The following is a 22,669-nucleotide window of genomic DNA, read 5'->3' as shown; positions in this document are numbered from 1 at the left end:
AGACAGCTGCCTCTCTCACACTGCCCCCACCCCCACAATGCTCCACCTTCACCGTGTCCTTCAACCCACTCCCACACTGCCGGCTTCCCGTGAGGGGGGCAAGATGGTGATCAATGTCGGGTTTTCAAACCAAGTGACTGAAGGCAGCGAAGGGGGAAGGTTGGTAACTGGAATCGGGAATGGTGACCACCGAGGTGGATTGTGGAGGTTGGTGGGGGTGGGGGGGGGGATAATTATGAGCAGCTCCAAAGATAAGGGTTTCAAAAGATGGTTCTGAGCATGGGGGAAAAGGGTGGGTGAACTGGGAAGTAAGTTTGCTTGGGAATCTGGGAGGAAACACTTCTGTCCCCCTGAGCCTACAAGCAGTTTTGGATAAGTTCTAACCTTTACCAAGCAGCAGTCCCACCTGCTGCGTTTCCTAAAGCCTGGGGATTAGGTAGGGCGGCCAGCATTAAAGCTGAGAGAGAGATAAAATCATAGTATTCAAATGAGCTACCCATCTCTTGGTCACCACACCCCACTCATATCTGTTAAAACTGGAGAGGATAAGATTGAGGCCTATTAAATTTGCATTTGAGATTTTCTTTTCATTTTAACTTCACACCCAACCCAACCCCATCCATTTTGGGGGATTAAATTCCCCCTATGATCTGTTTTGACTTGTATATCTCTGATAAATGCAACTCAGTGCTTTATCCATCAGTTGTCTTTGTTGCCATGATTACTTTCTGGATTTATTCCGAGAACTCTATCAACAGCAAGCTGCACAAATGCACTATAAGGGTAACAGCAGCAAGTTGTCTTCACAATGTACAGATAATAGGACAGAGCTTCCCCACGATTGCAGGAAGCACGAGATTCTGCAATTATCCAAACATATATTGTTTCTTTGCTCCCAATTTTATGACACTTTTCCTCCAAGGAACTGGACCTGCCATTGATCAACCAGTTGCCAAAAGAAGACAAAAGATTAATGTCTACATTGTGCGTGGCTTGTTCTATTTCCTTTTTTGGACTGTCTATGAATTCAAAACTAGAACTTTTATTCTATCTGGTTATCTATTGTTGAGTAGGTAGGACTTAGGCTGTTTTTTGTTAAATAACCATTGGATATTGAATAGTTCAATTTCGTGTGCATGTCTTTGTATTATCATTTGATAAGCAAGTATGCAATGCAGAAAAATGTTATTATGAACTATGTTCTGTTTTGCCCATATTATGTGACACATGCTTATAACTGGCTGTAAAAATGACCATCCAATATAGATTGTTGTATGAAATATTGATAATTACAAGTGTGCCAAGAGTCCAGGACTAAAGGATCGGACTGAGCTTTGCCAAGTGCATTCTCTGCCATTACGATGATTGTAAGATTTGTACTAATGTGTAGCCGTGGAAACTTAAAGAAACACTTGTTCTCCAAGGTATTACAGCTGTCATTTTGCGATGGTCCCCTGAAAAACAAATAAAAACTTGCATAAAAACTGAAGCACTCTCAAAAAAAATTGTTGATTTTTATTCGCTGGTTATACAAAACTTCATGAGACCGGTCTGCGTCCCCAGTGCTGACCAGAAGCACACTCCACCATCCTGACATCTTCATTGGCTAACCTATTGCCCCCATTACCATCAGATGGAAGCATAACGGATGTACAGAGAAGTGCACACTTAGGTTTCTTCATCCTTTTTTTATATCTCTTTATATTGGCTGGAATCTACTCTCTGATGGTCTTCGGGTTTTGTCGGCTGTGACTGAGTTTGCATTGATGCCACGTGGTGAAATGACCGACAAACCCCATGGTAGGTGGCCCTGCAGTGTGGCCCAGAATGATTGGTACCAATGGCAGCAGGTTTGTGGGGTACGAAATATGTATGTGGGAATGACAAATAATGCTGGGGAAATAGCAGGTGGCTGCTGGTTTGACTGTCAACTTTCTCCTTTTATACACGATAGGTTGGAGCAATTGTCTGATTGGGGAAGATGGAAGTTTTACCGCTTGTTTAAATAAACAGATGTGTGTGCCTCTTGGGAAAACCAGATGTGGTAAAGGCAAAAGAGATCTAATATGCTGTGAGGGATATAAAGTGCACTGAAGAAATTGGACGTGAGCTGAAGGTATGGAATATTGACAGTGGTGGCAATCAGAGATAGTTAAAAGAGAATATTCTGCTGCCAGCATTGAGGAACCCTTTAAGTGACAACCGTAACAAAGTTCCATTTTATGATCTTCTGTCTCAAAAGCTACCTTTTTGGACAGGAAAGCTGTTCAGTGTAATACACGCTACCATCTATGTGTGTAATGCATATTTCATAGTCCCTCCAGATCTTCCTAGGCAAGAAATGCATCCATTTCAGATGACTATAATTCTCTCTGTGACAACTCTAGAACAGGAATGTGCCTTTAGTAGCAATTCTCAGTTCGTATTGTGCAACTCGTATATTGCAGCTCACATCTATGTTAGTCAGCCGCAAAGTTTATCAACAATAACCATTTGTCACTTGAATCTCTTCCTTGAACAGAGGTGAACATTCCTGAGGACATAGGCATGACAACATGCTGCATTTTTAACAATGGCATAGGGAGCTATTTGGTGCTGCTCATATACTATTTGAACACGAGTGAAATTCCTTCCTATTATTATGGCCCAGGGTTTAGAGAACACCAAAGTGTATCATGGAGTTCATCTGACCCACAACTTCCAATAGATTTTGGTTCTGGGGAGCACATGGCCTACTTTACAGGTGTGATGCAACAGAGATCTAAAGTACTTTTAAAACAAACCCATGTTTATTTATGAATCCAATTAACACTTTATAAACCCACAGTAAACATCTTAACAACTATCAACACCAATAATCCTCACAGATACAATATTCTATAAGTAACCCTTCATAACTTTCCTCACAACATCCATAAGTTCTAAAGACCCTTTTTACAGAAAGACAGCAGTTTACATTCTTCACAGAAACCGGTATTACTTTGAAATCCTCAAATGAGCTGAAGCTCGTCTGTAGCTTGTAAAGAGATATCATTATATAGCCTGCAGCTATCCAGCTCTCTAAACAAAACTAAAACACACTGTAGCTGTCTGCTCAAAAACGAAAGTGAAAGACAGCCAGCCCAGCTCCACCCACACTCTGACATCACTGCAGCTATTTGATAAACACCCATTTCTTAAAGATACATCCACTACAGCTATTTGATAAATACCCATTTCTTCAAGGTCTTCTCACATGACACTATTCAGAAAAAACAAGATAGCACTAGCTGATTGCCTGAAAAGCAGCGCCGGCACTAGGGTTGCTGGCGCCCCGGGCAAGCTGAACTTCGACGCCCTTCGGGGGGGGGGGTCGGGTCGGGTCGGGGGGGGGGTCGGTCGGGTCGGGGGGGTCGGGTCGGGGGGGTCGGGTCGGGGGGTCGGGTCGGGGGGGTCAGGGGGGGTCGGGTCGGGTCGGGGTCGGGGGGGGTCGGGGCGGGGGGGTCGGGGGCAGGGGGGTCGGGTCGGGGGCGGGGGGTCAGGTCGGGGGTGGGGAGGTCGGGGGCGGGGGGGGTTGGGGCGGGGGGGGCGGGGCGGGGGGGGTCGGGGCGGGGGGGTCGGGTCGGGTCGGGGGGGGGTCGGGTCGGGGGGGTGGGGCGGAGTGACCTGGTATATGATCGGGACTTACCGATCGGCGGGCCGGTCTCTCTGTCGGCAGGCCTCCTTTCTTCCACCGGCGAGCCTGGATCCATCCGCCATGTTTGTGCGGGGCGGCCTGGGGGAGGGCGGCCACCGCGCATGCGCTGGTTGGCACCGGCCCAACTGCGCATGCGTGGGACCCGAGTGTTTTACGCGGCGCCGGGTTTCTGACGCCGGTCACGCACTCCTTGATGGCGCCCCCTAGCACATTGCGCCCTGGGCGACTGCCCGAGTTGCCGGTACCTTGAGCCGGCCCTGCTGAAAAGATGCCTTACTGTGTCCTTCTTAGGGCCATTATCTAGGCTTGGGCCTTCCTGTGCCTTATCAAATATTTAACAAATCACTTTTAAATATGTTAATACATACCCGGTATTAGAATCATATATTTCAAGACTGAACTTTCCTTTCACAAAATGGAAGGACATGGCATGATTTACATGTTTGGGATTTTTTTTTAAGGTCATAAGTTCATCTTGGAACTGTGAACAAACGTTAGCACTGCTGCCTCACGGCACCGAGGACTCGGGTGCGATCCCGGTCCCGGATCACTGTCCATGTAGAGTTTGCACATTCTCCCCATATTTGCCTGGATCTGGCCCTCACAACCCAAAAGATGTGCCGGCGAGGTGGATTGACCACAATAAATTGCCCATTAATTGATATCCCCATTCCCACATACATATTTCTTACCCCACAAACCTGCTGCCAATGGTACCAGTCACTCTGGGCAACACTGCAGGGCCACCTAGCATGGGGTTTGTTGGTCATTTCACCATGTGACATCAATGCAAACTCAGTCACAGCCGACAAAAAATAATTGAGAACTCAAGTTTAAAAAAAGGAACTGTGAACAGGCCTCTTCCAATAAACCACCTGACCTTTATGGTATTTGAGGAACATTTGGTGGATTGTTTTGAACTGCAGTCACTTTAATTGAAGGAGGGGGTGGGAAATTGAAAAGGTCACTTGCTCAAAATCACATGGGAGAGAGAAAAAAACCATAAGTTGTGAACCTGCTGGATTGGAAGACAGTCTTGTTAAATCTCAGGCTGAGACAGGATGGCTACCCTGTCTGTCTCTCTCTCTCTCTCTCTCATCTCTGGGTGGCATGGTAGCGCAGTGGTTAGCACTGTTGCTTCACAGCGCCAGGGTTCCGGGTTCTATTCCCAGCTTGGGTCACTGTCCATGTGGAGTCTGCACGTTCTCCCAGTGTCTGCGTGGGTTTCCTCCGGGTGCTCCATTTTCCTCCAACAAGTCCCGAAAGATGTGTTTGTTAGGTGAATTGGACATTCTGAATTCTCCCTCAGTATACCCGAGCAGGCACCGGAGTGTGGCAACTAGGGGATTTTCACAGTAACTTCATTACAGTGTTAATCTAAGCCTACCTGTGACACTAATAAAGATTGTTACTGTTGTTGTCTGTCTACTTTGCCTAAAATGTTGTGTGGCTAGCAACCCATAGCCAGAGGACCCTCATCTGAGTGTAACTGTTCAGCATTTAGACCAAAGCTGAGATTAGTTGGAGAGAACTCCCAGATGTCCACTGGGACCAGTGGCCTGTCTTCACAAGAGGAACTTCAGGTCGACACGCTGAGATTCAGCAAACTTTATATTTTTCTTTGTAACTCCCATCCTCTAAAGCCCATCTTTGCAGAGTTAATCTATCTATTTGTCCATTTGTGCGATGGTATTTAGTCCAGGAGTCGGTGCACCCAGACGCCAATGAGATTCTCGAGCAGGTGGGAATGGGTCAACTGACAGCCATCACCGGGGTGGTGGCCAGCCATTTAGGGGAACTGATGTGTGGGACCTGTCTAATTACATGGCTGGGACCCCTCAGATTGCTGACTGAATCTTTGTCCGTCAGTCTGTTGCATCACGCCCTCCCACTATGATCCATATGCCCCTTGTGGTGAATGTATGCCATGACAATTCACCACTGTACTGTGTTGTATGATGTTGATGCCTTTTGGGCTCTGCCTGTGGCTCCGCCCCCTCGGGGATGGTATATAAACCTGCAGCCTGTAGGCAGCACTCAGTACAGAGCAGTCACAGGCAGGCACAGATCTAGCTTATTAAAGCCACTGTTCACTTCTACTCTTCGTCTCATGTGAATTGATGGTCGCACCACCCCGCAGTCTGCAATTTTGCAAACTTCTTCTGTCCGCTTGTGGATGACAGCTTCAAAATGTCTGACATTGGAGAAACTCTCATTTCAACACAGCAAGCTTTCATTACTCGGCAATCTGACAGCTTGTGATCCCCGCTTGTCATCTGCATTTAATTATGTTCAGGGGAAAATATCTCTTATCTGCCTTCGTAACAGCCTTCATTGGCTTCCTGCCATGGTCATGTGGGTTTGCCATCTTGCTGCCTTCCCGCCGGCTGTTTACTTCCTCCATCAGTCTCCATGGTTAGGGTTCCAACTCACAGTCCCCATGGAGGGTGGCATGGTGGCACAGTGGTTAGCACTGCTGCCTATGGCGCTGAGGACCCGGGTTCGATCCTGGCCCCTGGTCACTGTCTCTGTGGATTTTGCACATTCTCCCCGTGTTTGTGTGGGTTTCCCCCCACAACCCAAAGATGTGCAGGTGAGGTGGATTGGCCTCGCTAAATTGCCCCTTAATTGGGAAAAAAATGTTTGGAAAATAAAAGGATTCCAACTCATATAATAACAGATGATAAAACACAAAGCCAGGACCAAGAACAATCAGGCAGCGGAGGCCGACTGGGCAAATAAGGCCCTTAACCCCTTGCTGCATGAAAAGGTTTTTCTTGTATCACCTTTTTGTTTCTTTCACCAATTACTTCAAATCTGTGAACTCTGATTCCCGATCCTTTCACGAGTGAGATGAGTTTCTCCCTATCTACCCTGTGCAATCCCTGCATGATTTCCCATGACTGAGACGAGTTTCTCCCTATCTACCCTGTGCAATCCCTGCATGATTTCCCATTTGGTAAAGACAGACACAAAGTCCTCACTTAACAGCTCAGCCATCCCTGTGTGCAGAAATCCCATTGTGAGGTGCCCACTCCTTTTTACTGTCCCTTTAGTATTTGCCTATGGACGATTTTTGGATTTCCTTTTTATTCTTAGGGCAGCGTTATTTTTAATCCACCTATAACAATGCTGTAATCACCAGATATTATCCTGAGAACCAAGCAACATCTGCAAACCTGACAGGAAATAATGCCACAGCAAAGGCGATCTTCATCCCTCCTCTGCAGGTTTCACAAGGTGGAGATGTACTGGAAATAGCAGCCAAATCTGGCATCAATATATCACAGAATCCCACAATGCAGAAGAGGCCCTTTGGCCCATCGAGTCTGCACCAACACATGAAAAACACTTGACCTACCTGCCTACCTAATCCCATTTGGCCCATAGCTTGAACATGCCTAGTGCTCATCCAGGTACTTTTTAAAGGGTGCATTTACTTTGAAATAATCTCAGCAACTAGTTCTTAAAAAACAAAATAAAATGAGTTGATATTCTTTGCCATAAAGAAAGTGACTGAAACACTTATATCAAGTATAATGTATAATACTTACCATTTTCTAATAAGTGTAAAATGAGTCTTTAAATTGGTTTCATGCCCCTGATCCCAGAAACAAGTAATATTTTCTCGCCAGTATGAAACGCAGGAAATATTTTTTGGCTTATCGGGAGGGACTGAAAGAAAAATTATAATGTTAAAACATATGATTTTAGTGTTCCTGTCCAGTGCAGAGAAACAGTACACATTAGCTCTGATGAAGAGGCATACGGTCTCACAACATTAACTCTATTTGCACTCTCCACAGATGCTGCCAGACCCACTGCGTTTTTCCAGCATTTTCCCATGTTTGTTGTCGTCCATGTTAGCAATTCAGGAATTATGGTTAGTGGAACTGAATTCAGAAGAAAGCAACAATGCTGACACCCCCCCCCCCCCCTCCCCCAACCCCAGTGTCAAAAGGAAGCATTATGAGAAACACCTTGATACGTTGATGCTCTTCCGTTTCGAAAAATGAAGCCTCAAGAGGAGGCCTAACAAGGCATGAATGCTGGAAAATTTTGACATGGGAGGCACTATGGTCATGTACCATGAACATCCACCAGTACATACATGCTACTCTGGAGGGATTACATTTTGGGTAGAGTTTCACCCTTGACGGGTACCAGAAGTGCCCACGAATCCCGTTCTCGCCCACACCCAATTAAAACTCACGATATTACGCTGGCTACCAATGCAGATTGCAGCTGAATTGGTGGAGCTGGTGTGGCGGGGGTGGGCGCCATATTCAACGGCAGCCCATTGTGAACTTCAAAAGCTTCTTTAACAGAAGAATACCTGTAAGCTGTGGCAGCAGCCAGAGGCAACAGCAGATTGGAGGAGGGGTTCAGCCAGCAAGTACCCCATTTCCTAGATAAATGCCTCCAAGCCCTGGTGGAGGCAGTCATGCAAAGGAGGGACATGCTGATGCCAAGGGATGAGCGAAAGAGGCCACCCCACCTCACAAAGAATGCTTGGACCTAGATGGCAGCGGAGGTCAGTGGACATGATCTTGTCTGGTGAACCTGGATCATTTTTGGAAAAGTTTCAATTACCTTCTGCACTCAGCACGGGTGAGTAGAGCGAGCATTGTTCTAATTGGACACTGAGGAGGGTTGACATTCATAGTGTGCGATCAAGTGTGCAGTTCTTATTAGTCGTGGATCACACATGTCCCTGTCACCCTACCCTAAGGCTGGAAAAAGGAATTAGCAACCTCCAGTCCATCAAATGTTCAGGTGTCCGGGGGGTGGTATCATTCTCTAACCTCTGCAGGTATTTTGAGTTGGGGGGGGGGGAGAAGTAGCATGATATAGTGTTTGATTTGAATATTCATTCATTCATTGGAGCTCTACACTGACTTGCAGAAGAAAAAGAGCTACAGAAATCGGGAGCGATCTGCCACTGGTGGGGGTTTGCAAACCTGGCGATCCTCACCAACCATGAGCTGGGAACCCCAGAGCTGGAGAGCTAGCGAGGAGAGAAGGTCATCAGGCAGCAGAGAGGCTGGCGCCTCCAAGGAATGTAAGTTTGTTGGGCTGAGGCATGTGACATTCAGCAATGAGGTGATGACTGAGGCTGTGTTCTAGCTCTGCTGTATCAGAACAACTTCATTTATGCGGCAGGCATTGAGAAGTCTAATTGCCACTCAGGCCAGTTGCAATGGCCAGCATGCACTGAGATATCAGCCTGTGTGATATGAATAATGAATGCAACCCTTTGTTTGCATCCCTCAGATGAGCCAACCATCAGAACCAGCCAGCAGGCAGATGACCTCATCTCACTTGTCACCCGGGGATGCACACACGGCACACCAGTTCACAGCAGCCAGCACCAGTGCAGGAACATGCATTCTAAAATCCAGGGGAGGCAGGTGAGAGATTCATTCATTTCCCCTATTTGCTGTTGTATTTCAAGTTAAATGAAATAGAAGCCTAATGGATCCAAATTCCACCTCCCAATTCACTAGGGATTTTGGGGCCATTGGCAATATTCTGAGGGTCTTTTTATGCTTTCACAGGATGTGGGCTTTGCTGACTAGGCCAATGTTTATTGCCCATCCCTAATTGCCCTCCTGAAGGGGCTGGTGAGCTGCCTTTTTGAGCCGCTGCAGTCCATGTGGTGGAGGTACACAAAGAGTGCAGATACGAGGGAGTTCCAGGATTTTAATTCAACAATAATGAAGGAATGGCAATTATAGTTCAAGTCAGGATGGTGTGTGGAAGGGAACTTCATGTTGTATTGTATCAAAAGAATCCATTCTGTGTGAATAATGGATGGTTTACCGCCACAGGTACCACAACAGGTTTAAAACTGTAGAACTAGAAGAGCTAATTTTATAGATTTGTTTTTTACGCACTCCACTGCTTGCCTCTCACCCCAAAAAATAGGAGTCTGATGTACCATCAATTGTACGCGAGGCGAGTGATTTACCAAAGTCCGGCTTTAATAGACTAGAACACAGCTCTGCGATCGTCTACAATGGAAAGGACGATTGTCAGGCGTCTGACCGTTTATACCTCGTTAATAGAGGCGTGGTTAACTCAGCCTCTCGGCCAATCGGTCGAGAGGCACATGACCGACCAGGACCAATGGTAAGCAGACGTTCTTGCCCAATGGCAGACAGGTATGCAGATCATATCACCACAGAGTCTTACCTGTTAGAGATTACCAATAAGTAAATTGATTGTTTCCAGAGCTTGAAGTTTCTTCACTTGAAGCTTTACAGATAAATAAGCTGGCAGTCGATGTTCGATTCAGCCATATTTAGGGTGCAATATACTGGCCACATCCCACCAGAATTGGAGAGGGACGCAGCCGGTAGATCCCAGGAGAGGCCTCAACCGGGAATCCCGACGGACGTTATGCCTCACGAGATCTCGCAAGACACCGCAATCTGGATCCTGCCCACAATGAGCGAGACCCAGTCTCACAGGGCTGAGTGAGTTTAAAAACCGACTTAGCAGCGCTGCCGTTGGATCGAATGGCCACCCGGGGTCTGGGCTCGCTGAGGAGACCCCAGCGGGTGCCGTTCAGTACTGGTCCCCACAAATGGGGACCAGGCAAAACGGTACCTGAGGCGGTTGGGGGGGGGGGGGGGGGGGGGGGGGGAGGAGGGGGGGGGGTCTTCCAGGTGATCCAAAGTTGGTTGGCCTCTGGGCAGTGTGGCACCCTGGCACAGCTGATGCCATCCGGGCATATTGGCAATGCCAGCCTGGCACCCTGGCAGTGCCGCTTGGGTGCTCGTCCGGGTACCAGTCTGGCAGTGCCAAGGTGCCAAATGGCATTTTGCCTGTGCCGGGGATTGGGACCGAAGGTGCCCTGTCCATGTGAGGTGGGGTGTGGGTGGGCCCCCGGGGACCCTCTTTTAGGTGAGTTGGGGGTGAAGGGGTTAAGAGAACGGGGCGCCATTTAAAAATGGCATCCTGACCTCTTCCTGCACTGAGGAGTGTTGCCCTCCAGAGCCCCTCATTGAAGGTAATGACGCTGAGCACGGCCTGGGGGGTGGGCGTTCCCCACCGGGGCACTAAAAAAACAGAGTGCTGCGCCGGGAGCAACTCTGAAAATCCCACCCAGAACGGCTCTATCTTATTTTAGTTAGATCACCCCCTTCAATTCCATTTTCTAGAGTCCGTTTTTCTTGCCTATAAGAAGTCATACAGAAAGATACTTACATCCAACTTCGATTGCAAAACGGTGAAGGATATTTGCTGCCCCTTTCATGTTAATATGACATGTCACATATCCTTTCACTGCCTGAAAGGTTACACGGGAAACAGTTGCATTGAAATAATATTGTTCTTGCGAAATTTGGGTATCATTCATTTTCCAGAATATGTGACTTGCATTTGCATCCAATGATTTGAGGCAATCCTCTCGTAATGTACATGACAACGAAACATTTGATAGTAGCTGAAACACTCCTGGCACCGGATCAACATAATGGCAAAGCCGTGGCAATTCACCTGTGAATTCAGGGGTAAAATAGCATGTCAAAGCTAGATATAACACTGTGCAGTTAGAGATCAGTCGTAGAATCACAGAATTTACAGTGCAGAAGGAGGCCATTCAGCCCATCGAGTCTGCACCGGCCCTTGGAAATCGCACCCTACCTGAGCCCACACCTCCACCCCATCCCCGTAACCAAGCAACCCCACTCAACCTTTTTGGACACTGAGGGGCAATTTAGCATGGGCAAACCACCTAACCCGCACATCTTTGGCCTGTGGGAGGAAATTGGGGCGCCCGGAGGAAACCCACGCACACACGGGGAGAACGTGCAGACTCCGCACAGACAGTGAACCAAGCCGGGAATCGAGCCTGGGACCCTGGAGCTGTGAAGCCACTGTGCTAACCACTGTGCTACCGTGCTGCCCTACCTTAGCTTTGGTGCTTAGGTTCTAAGCTCCAAAATTGCCTCCCTCCCTAAACCTCTTTGCTGTTCCATCTCGATTCCACTTTAAGATGATTCTTAAAACTTACTTCTTTGACCAGTTTTTGGCCATCTGTCCTAATATCTTCTCATGCGGCCTGATGCCAAATTTTGTTTTTGTAATGCTCCTGAGAAGTGGCTTGGGACATATCACCATAAATTAAGGTTACTATTTAAATGTAACTTCTTCTTGATGTTGTTCAGGAAGTTGTGACCTTTTCCACAGTCAGGTACCACCCACATATCACTAATTCAATCCACGCTAGCTGCAATTCCAAGCACATTGGCTGAGTTAACTGATCTCAACCAAAACACGATGTGTTCCAACTGATCTCAGTGTCCCTAGGGGAAGGGCAGGTGTATTCAACCACTGTTCCCATTTCCTGATTGTTATTAAATGACTTTCTACAGGAAAGTTTGTGTGTATGGATATCAGTAGATTTGGCCTTGATTCCCTTATCCTGCACAGTCTGTCACGCACATAATAGTCCCTTAAATGTGCCATTGGAAAGTAGTTAGTGTCCGTATTCCAGTAAAAGGAGAAGATTTTGTGCTTTTAGTTTCTATCTCCAAATTATATGGGTTTCATGCAAAATAATTATTTGCATCACCAAGTGTTCCAAGATCATGATCAGACCTGTACCTTGTAAAATCCCTGTACATCCGTTTACATCTCTTTTTCAGGGTCCATCATTTTCACTTTTCATTTTAAATATACCTATTTAATTACTGGACAACCTGTTATCACTGTTTTTACTTAACATTATATCAACATTTTGTTGCCACCATTCTTTTCAAAGTTGTCTTTTTTTCTCCTATTGCTCCTGCTTCAATAATCTCTTTGATTTTCTCTCATGCACTTTGTTTTTTTAATTATTTTTCTCACACAAGCTATCTGTTACATACATATTAATTGGTGTTTAAATTGATACAGGTGTGAGCATTAACTGAGGATTCCTTATGCCCCTATAAATTTAAACACACTGAAACTACGTTGTCTGAGTTAGGAAGTGCATGCCTATAATGTGTAGCCGTAAATAAATCCTTATAAAAATGTGCACAGATTGGCTCCAATTCTATACTTCATCAACTGGCTTTTGCAATTATAGCATTATTAGTTTTCCTGACCCAGACTGCACTGCAGTATCTCAAGAAAGAAATAAAGACTTGCATTTATATGGTGCCTTTCTTGATCTCAGGATGCCGCAAATTGCTCTTGAAATAACTAAGTACTTTTGAAGTGTAGTCACTGTTGTAATGCACATGCTCATAAATTTATTTCATCTAAGTGAGAAGGTCCCTCCGGAGGTATATCCTCTGAATGTGAAATAATTATTCAGTATCCTGGATATTTATTATATTAAGCTAATTTTCCAGTTATTGCTATTTTGTCAAGGTCTCCTTCCATATTCTGGACCTGATAGAGATGACAATTATTTGCTGGGGTTCGCTTGGAAGACAACTTTTTAACAGTGGTCCCAGCACCTACTCCTCCCTTTCACTAGCTTTTTGGGGGACTCCCAAGTACTTGCTAACTTTTAACATAACACTCGATGGAGACTGAAACATACAGATAATCAAAGAAAAACAAAAGCTGCTTATACAATTGCAAATTGGAGCCAATGGCAAATGCACGATTCCCTTGCGATGGAATGAAAAGAAATGACAGAAGCAAAAAACTGTGGGTGCGATTCTCCAAGCCCCGCGTCGGGCCGGAGAATCGGCGCAACCGTGCCACGAGGCCCCGACGCCGGTGCGCGATTCTCCGAGGTGCAGAGCATCAGCGCCATTTGCGCCGACGCATTTGACATGTCGCCAGCAGCGGGCCGCTGGTATCGGCAGAGCCGATTCTCCAGCCCGGATGGGCCGAGCGGCCGCGCAGATACAACAGAGTCCCACCAGCGCCGTTCACCCCTGGTTGCTGCCGGCGGGAACTCTGCAGCCAGTGGGGGCGGGGAAAATCACTCCTTCACCGGGGGGGGGGGGGGCTTCCGATTGGGTCCAGCCCGTGATCGGGGCCCACCGATCGGCGGGCGGGCCTCTCCCCCCTCGGGGCTACTTTGTTGCCGGCCCCTGAACCCCGAGACCATGTTGAGTCGGGGCCGGCGCACTGAAGAAGTCCCCCGCGCATGCGCAGGTTGGCGCGGCACCCATTTGGCGCTAGGAAGGGAGGCTGGAGTGGCGTGAACCACTCCAGCGCCGTGCTGGCCCCCTGTGGGAACCAGAATCGGTCGTCCCCGTGCCCATTTCGCGCTATCGTGAAATGCGACAGCGTTCACGGCGCGAACACTTGGTCTCTATTTTGGAGAATCGCCCCCTGTATGTTGAAATATTAAGGTGTGAGAAGAGATCATACAATATGATCATGGATTAAATTACCATTTTACTTACCTTCAATAACACATGCACTTATTGAAAACATCACCCATGCCCAAGTGTTTTCCATAGAAACTAGAAAATCAAATGAATTGGTTTTAGTATTAAAACAAACATTTCTTGACAACTAAAATCAATGAAAAACTGAAAAAACCCTCGAAATGCTGAACACCTGAAACACAAGAGAAATAGCAGTTATGTCTGAAATATAAACTACTCTGTGCTTTCTACAGATACTGACTTACTAACTACTTGCTTTTAAAAAAAATGTTTATATTACTTTTTTAACATTTTATACAAAATTACCAAACAGAGAATCAAATAGCTTTTAATAATACAAGAAAAACAATACAGAAAAAGGCAGAAACACCCCCCAACATCGAACAGTGACCAATTCTGTGAAATACAACATAGAGCCCTTCAATCGACGTGCTCACGGTATAGTGGACCTTCTTGAGCTGCCAAAACTCCATCAAATCCCCTAGCCACGCCAAAGAACCCGATGTTGCCAACCTCCAACCCAAAAGTAACTATCTCAGCCCACAATAAAGGCCGAGACATCTTCCCCTGCAACCGTCCACAGCTCTGGCACATTCAAAACCCCAAATATAGCCACCAGTGGGCAGGGTTCTAGCTCAATATTTAGGATCTGCCATGTGGTACCAAAAGAGGACTTCCAGAAACACACCAGCTTAGAACAGGATCAGAACATGTGCGTGTGGTATGTGGGCCCCCTTGAATAGCGGCCACACCTATCCTCCACCCCCTCAAAAGAAGCACAATAAACACATTAATGAGGTGTGCAGAAACACTGACTTTGACTGAATAAGGCTCAGATCTGCACACAAAGACGTAGCATTCACCCTCAGCAGTGCTTCACTCCACACCCCCTCCTACAGTAGTGGCCCCACATCCTCCACCCATTTCAACTTCACCCCTTCCATCGAACTCAACTCTTCCCCCACTCTCCGCACTTACATGCCTGGCGTACTGTCCCTCTCCGACCCCGAGCAGGAGCAAATCTGCTCCAATAAATAAGATGACCGCACCACCAGAAAAGCCAACAAACCTTCTGAACAAAACTCCGCACCTGAAAGTACCTAAACATATCCGAGTCCAGCACCCCAAACTTCTCCTTCAGCTCCTCCAAGCTGGCAAACTACCCCTCCAAAAATAGTTCTCCACTCTCTCCAACCCTCTCTCCCTCCACATCCACTCTGTACTTCTAGCAATGTATCTATCATACCAGATTCATCATTCCAGATTCAAAAAAAGGTGGAAACTGAATTCTTTTATATATATATATATATTATATATATGGGATGTGAGTACTGCTGTCGAAACCAACACTTATTGTCCACTTATTCTCTTTCCTTCAACTTCATCCCATGTTTATTTCTGTCAATTTATTTTCATTGCTTCCATCGATCCGTTTTTCCCCCACCATTGTCTCCCCCTTTCCCAGCCCCCCTCCACTAGAGCCATCTGTTCCAAGTTGCCCATCGACACACTATCCCTTACTATCCTGCCAGTAACACATTCTGATATCCTAATGTGCCAGCATCAGCACCCTTCTTCGTCATCATCACCACCTTGGTCATTCCCTTTGTCTTTTTATCCATGACTTCTTTGTCAATCTCCCCCTATCGCTGCCCTCTATCCAGCCCCACTGCTCCACAACAGTATAAATGTTTCCGGTTCTTCCTAGCTTTGATGTTAGCTCCGTTTTTACTTCACTGATGCTGCCAGACCTGCTGAGATTGTGAAGAATTTTCTGTTTGGGTTTCAGTTTCCAGCATTTGCAGTAATTCGCTTTTAACTTACTGTCCAACTCTCGTTGCTCTTCAAATGGTGGTGCATTTTCTTCAAAGAACAAAGAACAATACAGCAATGGAACAGGCCCTTCGGCCTCTAAGCCGAAGGGCCTATTCCTGTGCTCTATTGTTCTTTGTTCTTTGAAGAAAACTCAGCACCATTTGATTCAAGAACCAATATCGACGGTTCTGATGAAAGGTTATCGATCTGAACCATTAACTCTGTTTCTTCCACCACAGATGCTGCCAGACCTGCTGAACATTTCCAGCATTTGGATGACATGGATAAAGGGGAAACCAAAGGATGTTGTGCATTTGGATTTTCAAAAAACTGTGGAAAATATGCCACGCAATTGATTATTAAATAAAATTAGAACTCATGGGACTGGGAACAATAAACTATCATGGATTGAGGATTGGTTAGTGGACAGAAAACAGAGACCAGGGGGGCAATCTAACCAAAATAAATCATTCCATTCTGAATTAAACAGCACATTTTCGGGTTGGCAAGCTGTAACGAACAGGATACCGCAAAGATCAGTGCTTCAGCCTCAATTATTTACAATCTATATTAATTATTTAGAATAAGAATAGAGTGTAATGTAACCAAATTTACTGACAATACAAAATTAAGTGGCAAAGTGATCCGGAGAATGCAGAGGCTGCAGAGGGATAGAGACCTGTTGGATGAGTGCGCAGATGGAATACAACATAGCAAAGTATGATGTTATCAATTTTGGTAGGGAAAGTAAAAATAAAACAGAACATTCTTGAATGGTGACTGGGAAAAGTTTGCATTTGGAGCGACCTGGATGTATTTGTTCATAAATCACAGAAAGTTAACATGCAGGTACAGCATGCAATTAGAAGGTAAATGGTAGAAAAACAGTAAATACTAGAAATACCCAGAATACCAAGCAGCATCTGCAAAGAGAGAAGCAGAGTTTACATCTCAGGCTGATGACCCTTCATTACATGCAATGGGTGGGGTTACATCTGGATTACTCGACTGTAGCTCCTTGATAATGTAATTAAAAAGGCAAATAGAATGTTAGCGTTTATTGCAAAAGGACTGGAGTATAAAAGTAGAGAAGTGTTGTTGCAATTGTACAGGGTATTGGTGAGACCACATCTGGAGTATTGTGTCCAGTTTTGGTCTCATTATTTGAGGAAGGATGTGGTGGCATTGAAGGCAGTTCAGAGGAAGTTCGCCAGATTGATTCCGGGGATGAAACGGTTGGCGTATGATGAGAGATTCAAGAGTTTGGGTTTATACTCGTTGAAGTTTAGAAGGATGAGAGGGGATCTGATTGAAGTGTATAAAGTACTACATGGGATTGATAAAGTAAACATAGACCAAATGTTCCCCCTTGTGGGGAAATCTAGAGCGAGAGGTCACAGATATAGTTTGAGAGGCAGTAGATTTAGAACTGAGATGAGGAGGAACTACTTCTCGCAGAGGGTGGTGAATTTGTGGCTGCCCCATAGTGCGGAATCCGAATCATTAAATGGTTTCAAGAAAGGTGGGTATATTTTTGATTTTAAAAAACTGGTTAAAGGGATATGCGCAACAGGTGGGGAGGTGGATTTGAGACCAGGAAGAGATCAGCCATGATCTGACTAAATAGCGGAACAGGCTCAAAGGGCTGAATTGCCTACTTCTGCTCCTAATTCCTATAATATTCTTCTATCCAACTCCAATGACCTGTGAGTCCCGCCAACCTGGGTGTCTTCCTGGAGACAACCAACTAAGAGGCTACCACAAGAACCTTGTTCAATTAAATATTACAGGAAGGTTCCCAAGGTTGCAAGCCCAGAGGACATGTAGCATTGGACAAAAAGCAGCCCCACTATGAGAGGAGGCCGCTGCTCAAGTAGCAAGGATAGTGTCAGCAACTCAACATCAAAGTGCTTTCATACGTGTGCATCAAATTCAAAAATAATGAAGTCCATGGCCAGTAGGTCCTCAAGGAGGAGGACAAACCTTTCTGGAGAAATTGTTTGGGCCTGTAGGTGAAGTTTTTCCTGCTCCACATTGAACATGGAGCCTCCAGTTCCAATTGTCCTCCGGAATGCCACTGGGAGACCACTTCTATAGAGCTGCTTGGCTCAGCATTCAGCACAAGACCATTCTGATGCTGAGAAGATCCCAGTAGAGCTTCTCACTTGCCCCTCAGCAGGTTCCTAATTGGTAATTATTGTCTATCCACCACTTCTATTGTTTGCCTGCCTTCCACTAGATCACCTGGAGGCAGGAACGCCAACCCACCTCCCTAAACTACAATTTTCCACCTGGTCCTGATTCCAAGCTTATCTCTGCAGGATCAGAAGATTCCAACCACTCTGACTGGTTTTGGTCGCCTTATCTAAGAAAGGATATACCTGACCTAAAGAGCGTGCTACAAGGGTTCATTAGACTGGTTCCTGAGATGGAACATTGCCCTATGAGGAAAGATCGAGTAGACTAGGACTATATTCCCCGGAATTCAGAGGAATGAGACGTTTTCCAATTAAAACATATAGGGCGCAATCTTCTGGCCACGCTGTGCTGGAAAAGCAGTTCGCCGCGGTGTAGCGTGGTCAGTGAAATCCAGGAAACCCCACTCACAGGATCTACCGCTTCACAACACCTCGCGAGATTCAACACAATCTGTGGGCGGGATCTCTTTGTAGCAAATCTGCATATCAGAGGAAGGCAGCTAGTCTCACTCTAATATGCAGTTCCCTGACTGACCAAGGAATCGGGATCTATCTCCTTTACCTTGGAGACTTGGGGTGAGTGCCGTTCAGTACTTCTCCACGAATGGGGACCAGACGGAAAGGCAATTGTGTCGGTCTCCCAGGGGATTGGAGGTCCTCAGGTGCTTGCCCTCTGGGCTGGGTGGTATTCTAGCACTGCCAGCCTGACACTGCAAAGGTGCCCAGGTAGCACTGCCAGGCTGGTGGCAGGTATTGAGCACTCCATATAGGTAAGTTGGGGCTGTGGGAGGGGGGTTCAGGGATCACGTCCAGGGGTCGCAAGATTGGGGCGCCATTTAAAAATGGGGTCCTGATCTCTTCCTGTACTGAGGTGTTCTGTCAAGCCGGGCTGGGAGTGCTAGGATGCCTCGGCAAGGCTGGCTCCTCAGTGCAGGAAACAGGAGTAAATGCGGCCTCGGCCACGCATTCTCCACTGAGGCCCTGTATCTAACCGGAGTTGCGTTAGATAGCGCTGTGTTTCTCGGTACTGCTAGCACTGGGAAACACACAGCTAAATGTGCTCGCTATGGGACATAGTTCCCATTTGGTTCGATCATGCCCATTCACTTTGGCTGGGGACTTTAAACTAAGGGCTCACAGTCTCAGAATAAGTGATTGACAGTTTAGTACCGAGAGGAGGAGAAACTTCACTTAAAGGGTTGTGAACCTTTGGAATTTTCCAACCCAGAGTGTTTTGGATACACACCACCTTCTCCATCTGAAACTTCACCCTCTTACCCACCACGATCGCTACCTCCTAAGCCCTACTATCAAACCCAGAATGAAACACCTGATTCACCCACCCCTTCCTTTTTTTAATAAACATTTTATTGAGGTATTTTTGGTTTTACAACAACAAAATAAACAATGTACATGAGTCTATCAACATAGTGCAAATGCCTGCTTTCTCCCTTACAGGTCCCACCTTTATTAACACCCTATTCTAAGCTAAACTCCCCGCCCCCCCCCCCCCCCCCCCCCCCTTTCTGCTGACGATTAATTTTCCGCGAAGGAGTCGACGAACGGTTGCCACCTCTGGGCGAACCCGAACAGTGACCCTCTCAAGGTGAACTTGATTTTCTCCAAACAGAGAAAGCTAGCCATGTCCGATAGCCAGGTCTCCGACTTTGGGGGCTTTGAGTCTCTCCAAGCTAATAGTATCCATCTCCGGGCTACCAGGGAAGCAAAGGCCAGAATGTCTCCTCTGGACTCGGTGCCACCCTTATTTTTAATACCGTAGATATGACATCTGCAAACCCCTGCCAGAACCCCCTGAGCTTTGGGCATGTCCAAAATATGTGGACCTGGTTCGCTGCGCCACCCCCCCCCCCCTCCCTGCCGCCACCCCCCCCCCCCGCACCCCCCCCCCCCCCCCCCCCCCCCCCCCGCACACCTTGCTTCTACCTATTCTTCTACACCAAAGGACCTGCTAATCTGGGTCACTGTCATGTGAGCCTGGTGAATGACCTTAAACTGTATCAGGCTGAGCCTGGCACATGTTGCGGACGTGTTGACTCTACTCAACGCCTCCGCCCAGAGAACATCCTCTATCTCTCCTCCTAACTCCTCCTCCCACTTGCGCTTCAGCTCCTCAGTCTGCGTGTCCTCTGACCCCATGAGCTCCTTATAGATGTCAGAGACCTTCCCTTCTCCCACCCACACTCTGGAAACTACCCTATCCTGTATCCTCCTTAGTGGTAGGAGCGGGATGGTTGAGACCTGCCTACGTAGGAAATCCCACACCTGTAGGTACCTAAATTCATTTCCCCTCGCCAATCAAAATTTCTCCAGCTCCATCAAGCTAGGAAAGCTCCCCTTTATAAACATATCCCCCATCCTCTCAATCCCTGCCCACTGTTATTTCCAAAATCCCCCATCCATCCTTCCCGGGGCAAAGCGGTGATTATTACAAATTGGAGACCAGACCGATGCTCCCTCCGCCCCCACATGCTTCTTCCATTGCCCCCAGACTCTCAGGGCCGCCACGGGGCTGGTGGAATACCGCGCCGGCAGGAACGGCAGAGGTGCCGTTATCAACGTCCCCAAGCTGGTGCCCCTACATGAAGCCGCCTCCATACTCTCCCATGCCGACCCTCCCCCACCACTCACTTCCTGATCATGGCTATATTCGTAGCCCAATAATAGTTACTGAAGTTTGGCAGCACCTGACTCCCCAGCTCCGCTAAAGCATCCCCCTTTTTTACTCGCGGGGTCTTGCCCGCCCATACAAAGCCAGTGATCACTTTGTTAACCCGTTTAAAAAAGGACCGCAGAATAAAGTTGGGGAGACACTGGAACACAAACAGGAATAGAACATAGAACATAGAACAGTACAGCACAGAACAGGCCCTTCGGCCCTCAATGTTGTGCCGAGCCATGATCACCCTACTCAAACCCACGTATCCACCCTATACCCGGAACCCAACAACCCCCCCTTAACCTTACTTTTATTAGGACACTACGGGCAATTTAGCATGGCCAATCCACCTAACCCGCACATCTTTGGACTGTGGGAGGAAACCGGAGCACCCGGAGGAAACCCACGCACACAGGGGGAGGACGTGCAGACTCCACACAGACAGTGACCCAGCCGGGAATCGAACCTGGGACCCTGGAGCTGTGAAGCATTTATGCTAACCACCATGCTACCCTGCTGCCCCAAATCTTGGAAGGACCGTCATTTTCACCATCTGGACTCTCCCAGCTAGTGACAACGGGAGCACGTCCCACCTTCGGAAATCGTCCTTCATTTGGTTTCCTAATCGGGCCAGATTAAGTTTGTGCAACCGTTCCCATTCTCGCGCCACTTCAATGCCTAGATACCTAAAGCTTTCCCCTACCACTCTAAACATCAATTCCCCCAGTCGTCTCTCCTGTCCCCTTGCCTGGACCGCAAACATCTCACTTTTCCCCAAGTTTCGTTTGTACTGCGAAAACCGGCCAAATTCCTCCAGAATCCTCATGATTTCTTCCATCCCCTCCACTGAGTCCGATACATACAGGAGCAGGTCGTCTGCGTAAAGTGAGATTCTGTGTTCCACTCTCTCCCCCCCCCCCCCCCCCCCCCCCCCCCACCCCCCCGAACCAACCCCTTCCAGCCCCTTGAGGCTCTCAGAGCAATTGGCAGCAGCTCTATAGCTAGCGCAAGCAACAGTGGGGAGAGGGGGCACCCTGTCTCGTCCCCTGATGCAGCCTAAAATAGTCCAATGTTGTCCTATTAGTCCATACATTCGCCACAGGAGCCTGATACAGCAACCTGACCCAGTCAATAAAGCCCTGCCCAAATCCGAACTGTCCCAGTACTTCCCACAGATATTCCCATTCTACTCGATCAAAAGTCTTCTCTGCGTCCATTGCGACCACTACCTCCACCACCCGACCTTCTGGGGGCATCATGATCATAGTTAGCAACCTTCTTACATTGACCACCAACTGCCTTCCCTTAGCAAATGCCGTCTGGTCCTCCCCAAACACGTCCGGAACACAGTCTTCAATCGTAGAGGACAAAATTTTGGCCAACAGTTTGCCGTCCACATTTAGTAGGGATATCGACCTGTAGGACCCACACAGCTCCGGGTCCTTGTCCCGCTTCAGGATCAGTGAAATCCACGCTCCCTTGCCTCATTGAATGTCCACATCAACAGCGGTCCCAATATCCCAGCGAACATTTTATAGAACTTCACTGGGTACCCATCCGGCCCCGGGGCTTTACCCACCTGCATGGCCTTCAGCCCTTCTGCTATCTCTTCGATCCTGATCGGGGCCCCCAGCCCTTCTACCAGCTCCCCGTCCACCTTTGGAAAATTCAGCCCCCCGAGGAAGTGCCTCCTCCCCTCTGGTCCCGGCGGGGGTTCCGATCCTTACAGCCGACTATAAAACTCCCTAAACACCTTATTCACCCCCGCTGAGTCTCCCGCCAGGTTCCCATCTCCGTCCTTTACTTTCCCTATCTCTCTTTTTCTAAGCTGCTGTGCAAGCATTCTGCTGGCCTTCTCTCCATGCCCATAAATCGCCCCCCCTCGCCTTTCTCAGCTGCTCCACCTCCCTCCCTGTGGTTAACAAGCCGAACTCCGCCTGTAGTCTCCGCCATTTCC

General features: G+C 47.4%; 1 protein-coding gene across 8 annotated transcripts in view; it reads right to left on the bottom strand.

The window, feature by feature from the left end:
• Nucleotides 1-22,669, bottom strand: part of LOC119962816 (interleukin-6 receptor subunit beta-like) — a 167,995-nt gene that overhangs the window by 52,295 nt on the left and 93,031 nt on the right. For all 8 annotated transcript variants that reach the window (XM_038790931.1, XM_038790935.1, XM_038790936.1 and 5 more), the window contains 4 exons: nt 14,038-14,097; nt 10,889-11,179; nt 7,231-7,351; nt 1,294-1,454 (listed from right to left, as the gene is read on the bottom strand). In XM_038790931.1, coding sequence (XP_038646859.1) covers nt 1,294-1,454; nt 7,231-7,351; nt 10,889-11,179; nt 14,038-14,097 — 633 coding nt within the window. The remainder of the gene's footprint in view (nt 1-1,293; nt 1,455-7,230; nt 7,352-10,888; nt 11,180-14,037; nt 14,098-22,669) is intronic.

The sequence above is a fragment of the Scyliorhinus canicula genome, chromosome 3 (assembly GCF_902713615.1).
Source record: "Scyliorhinus canicula chromosome 3, sScyCan1.1, whole genome shotgun sequence".
NCBI classification, from domain to species: Eukaryota; Metazoa; Chordata; class Chondrichthyes; order Carcharhiniformes; family Scyliorhinidae; genus Scyliorhinus; species Scyliorhinus canicula.
The sequence above is the reverse complement of the archived record's forward strand: the minus strand, read 5'-3'. Positions and strand labels throughout refer to the sequence as shown.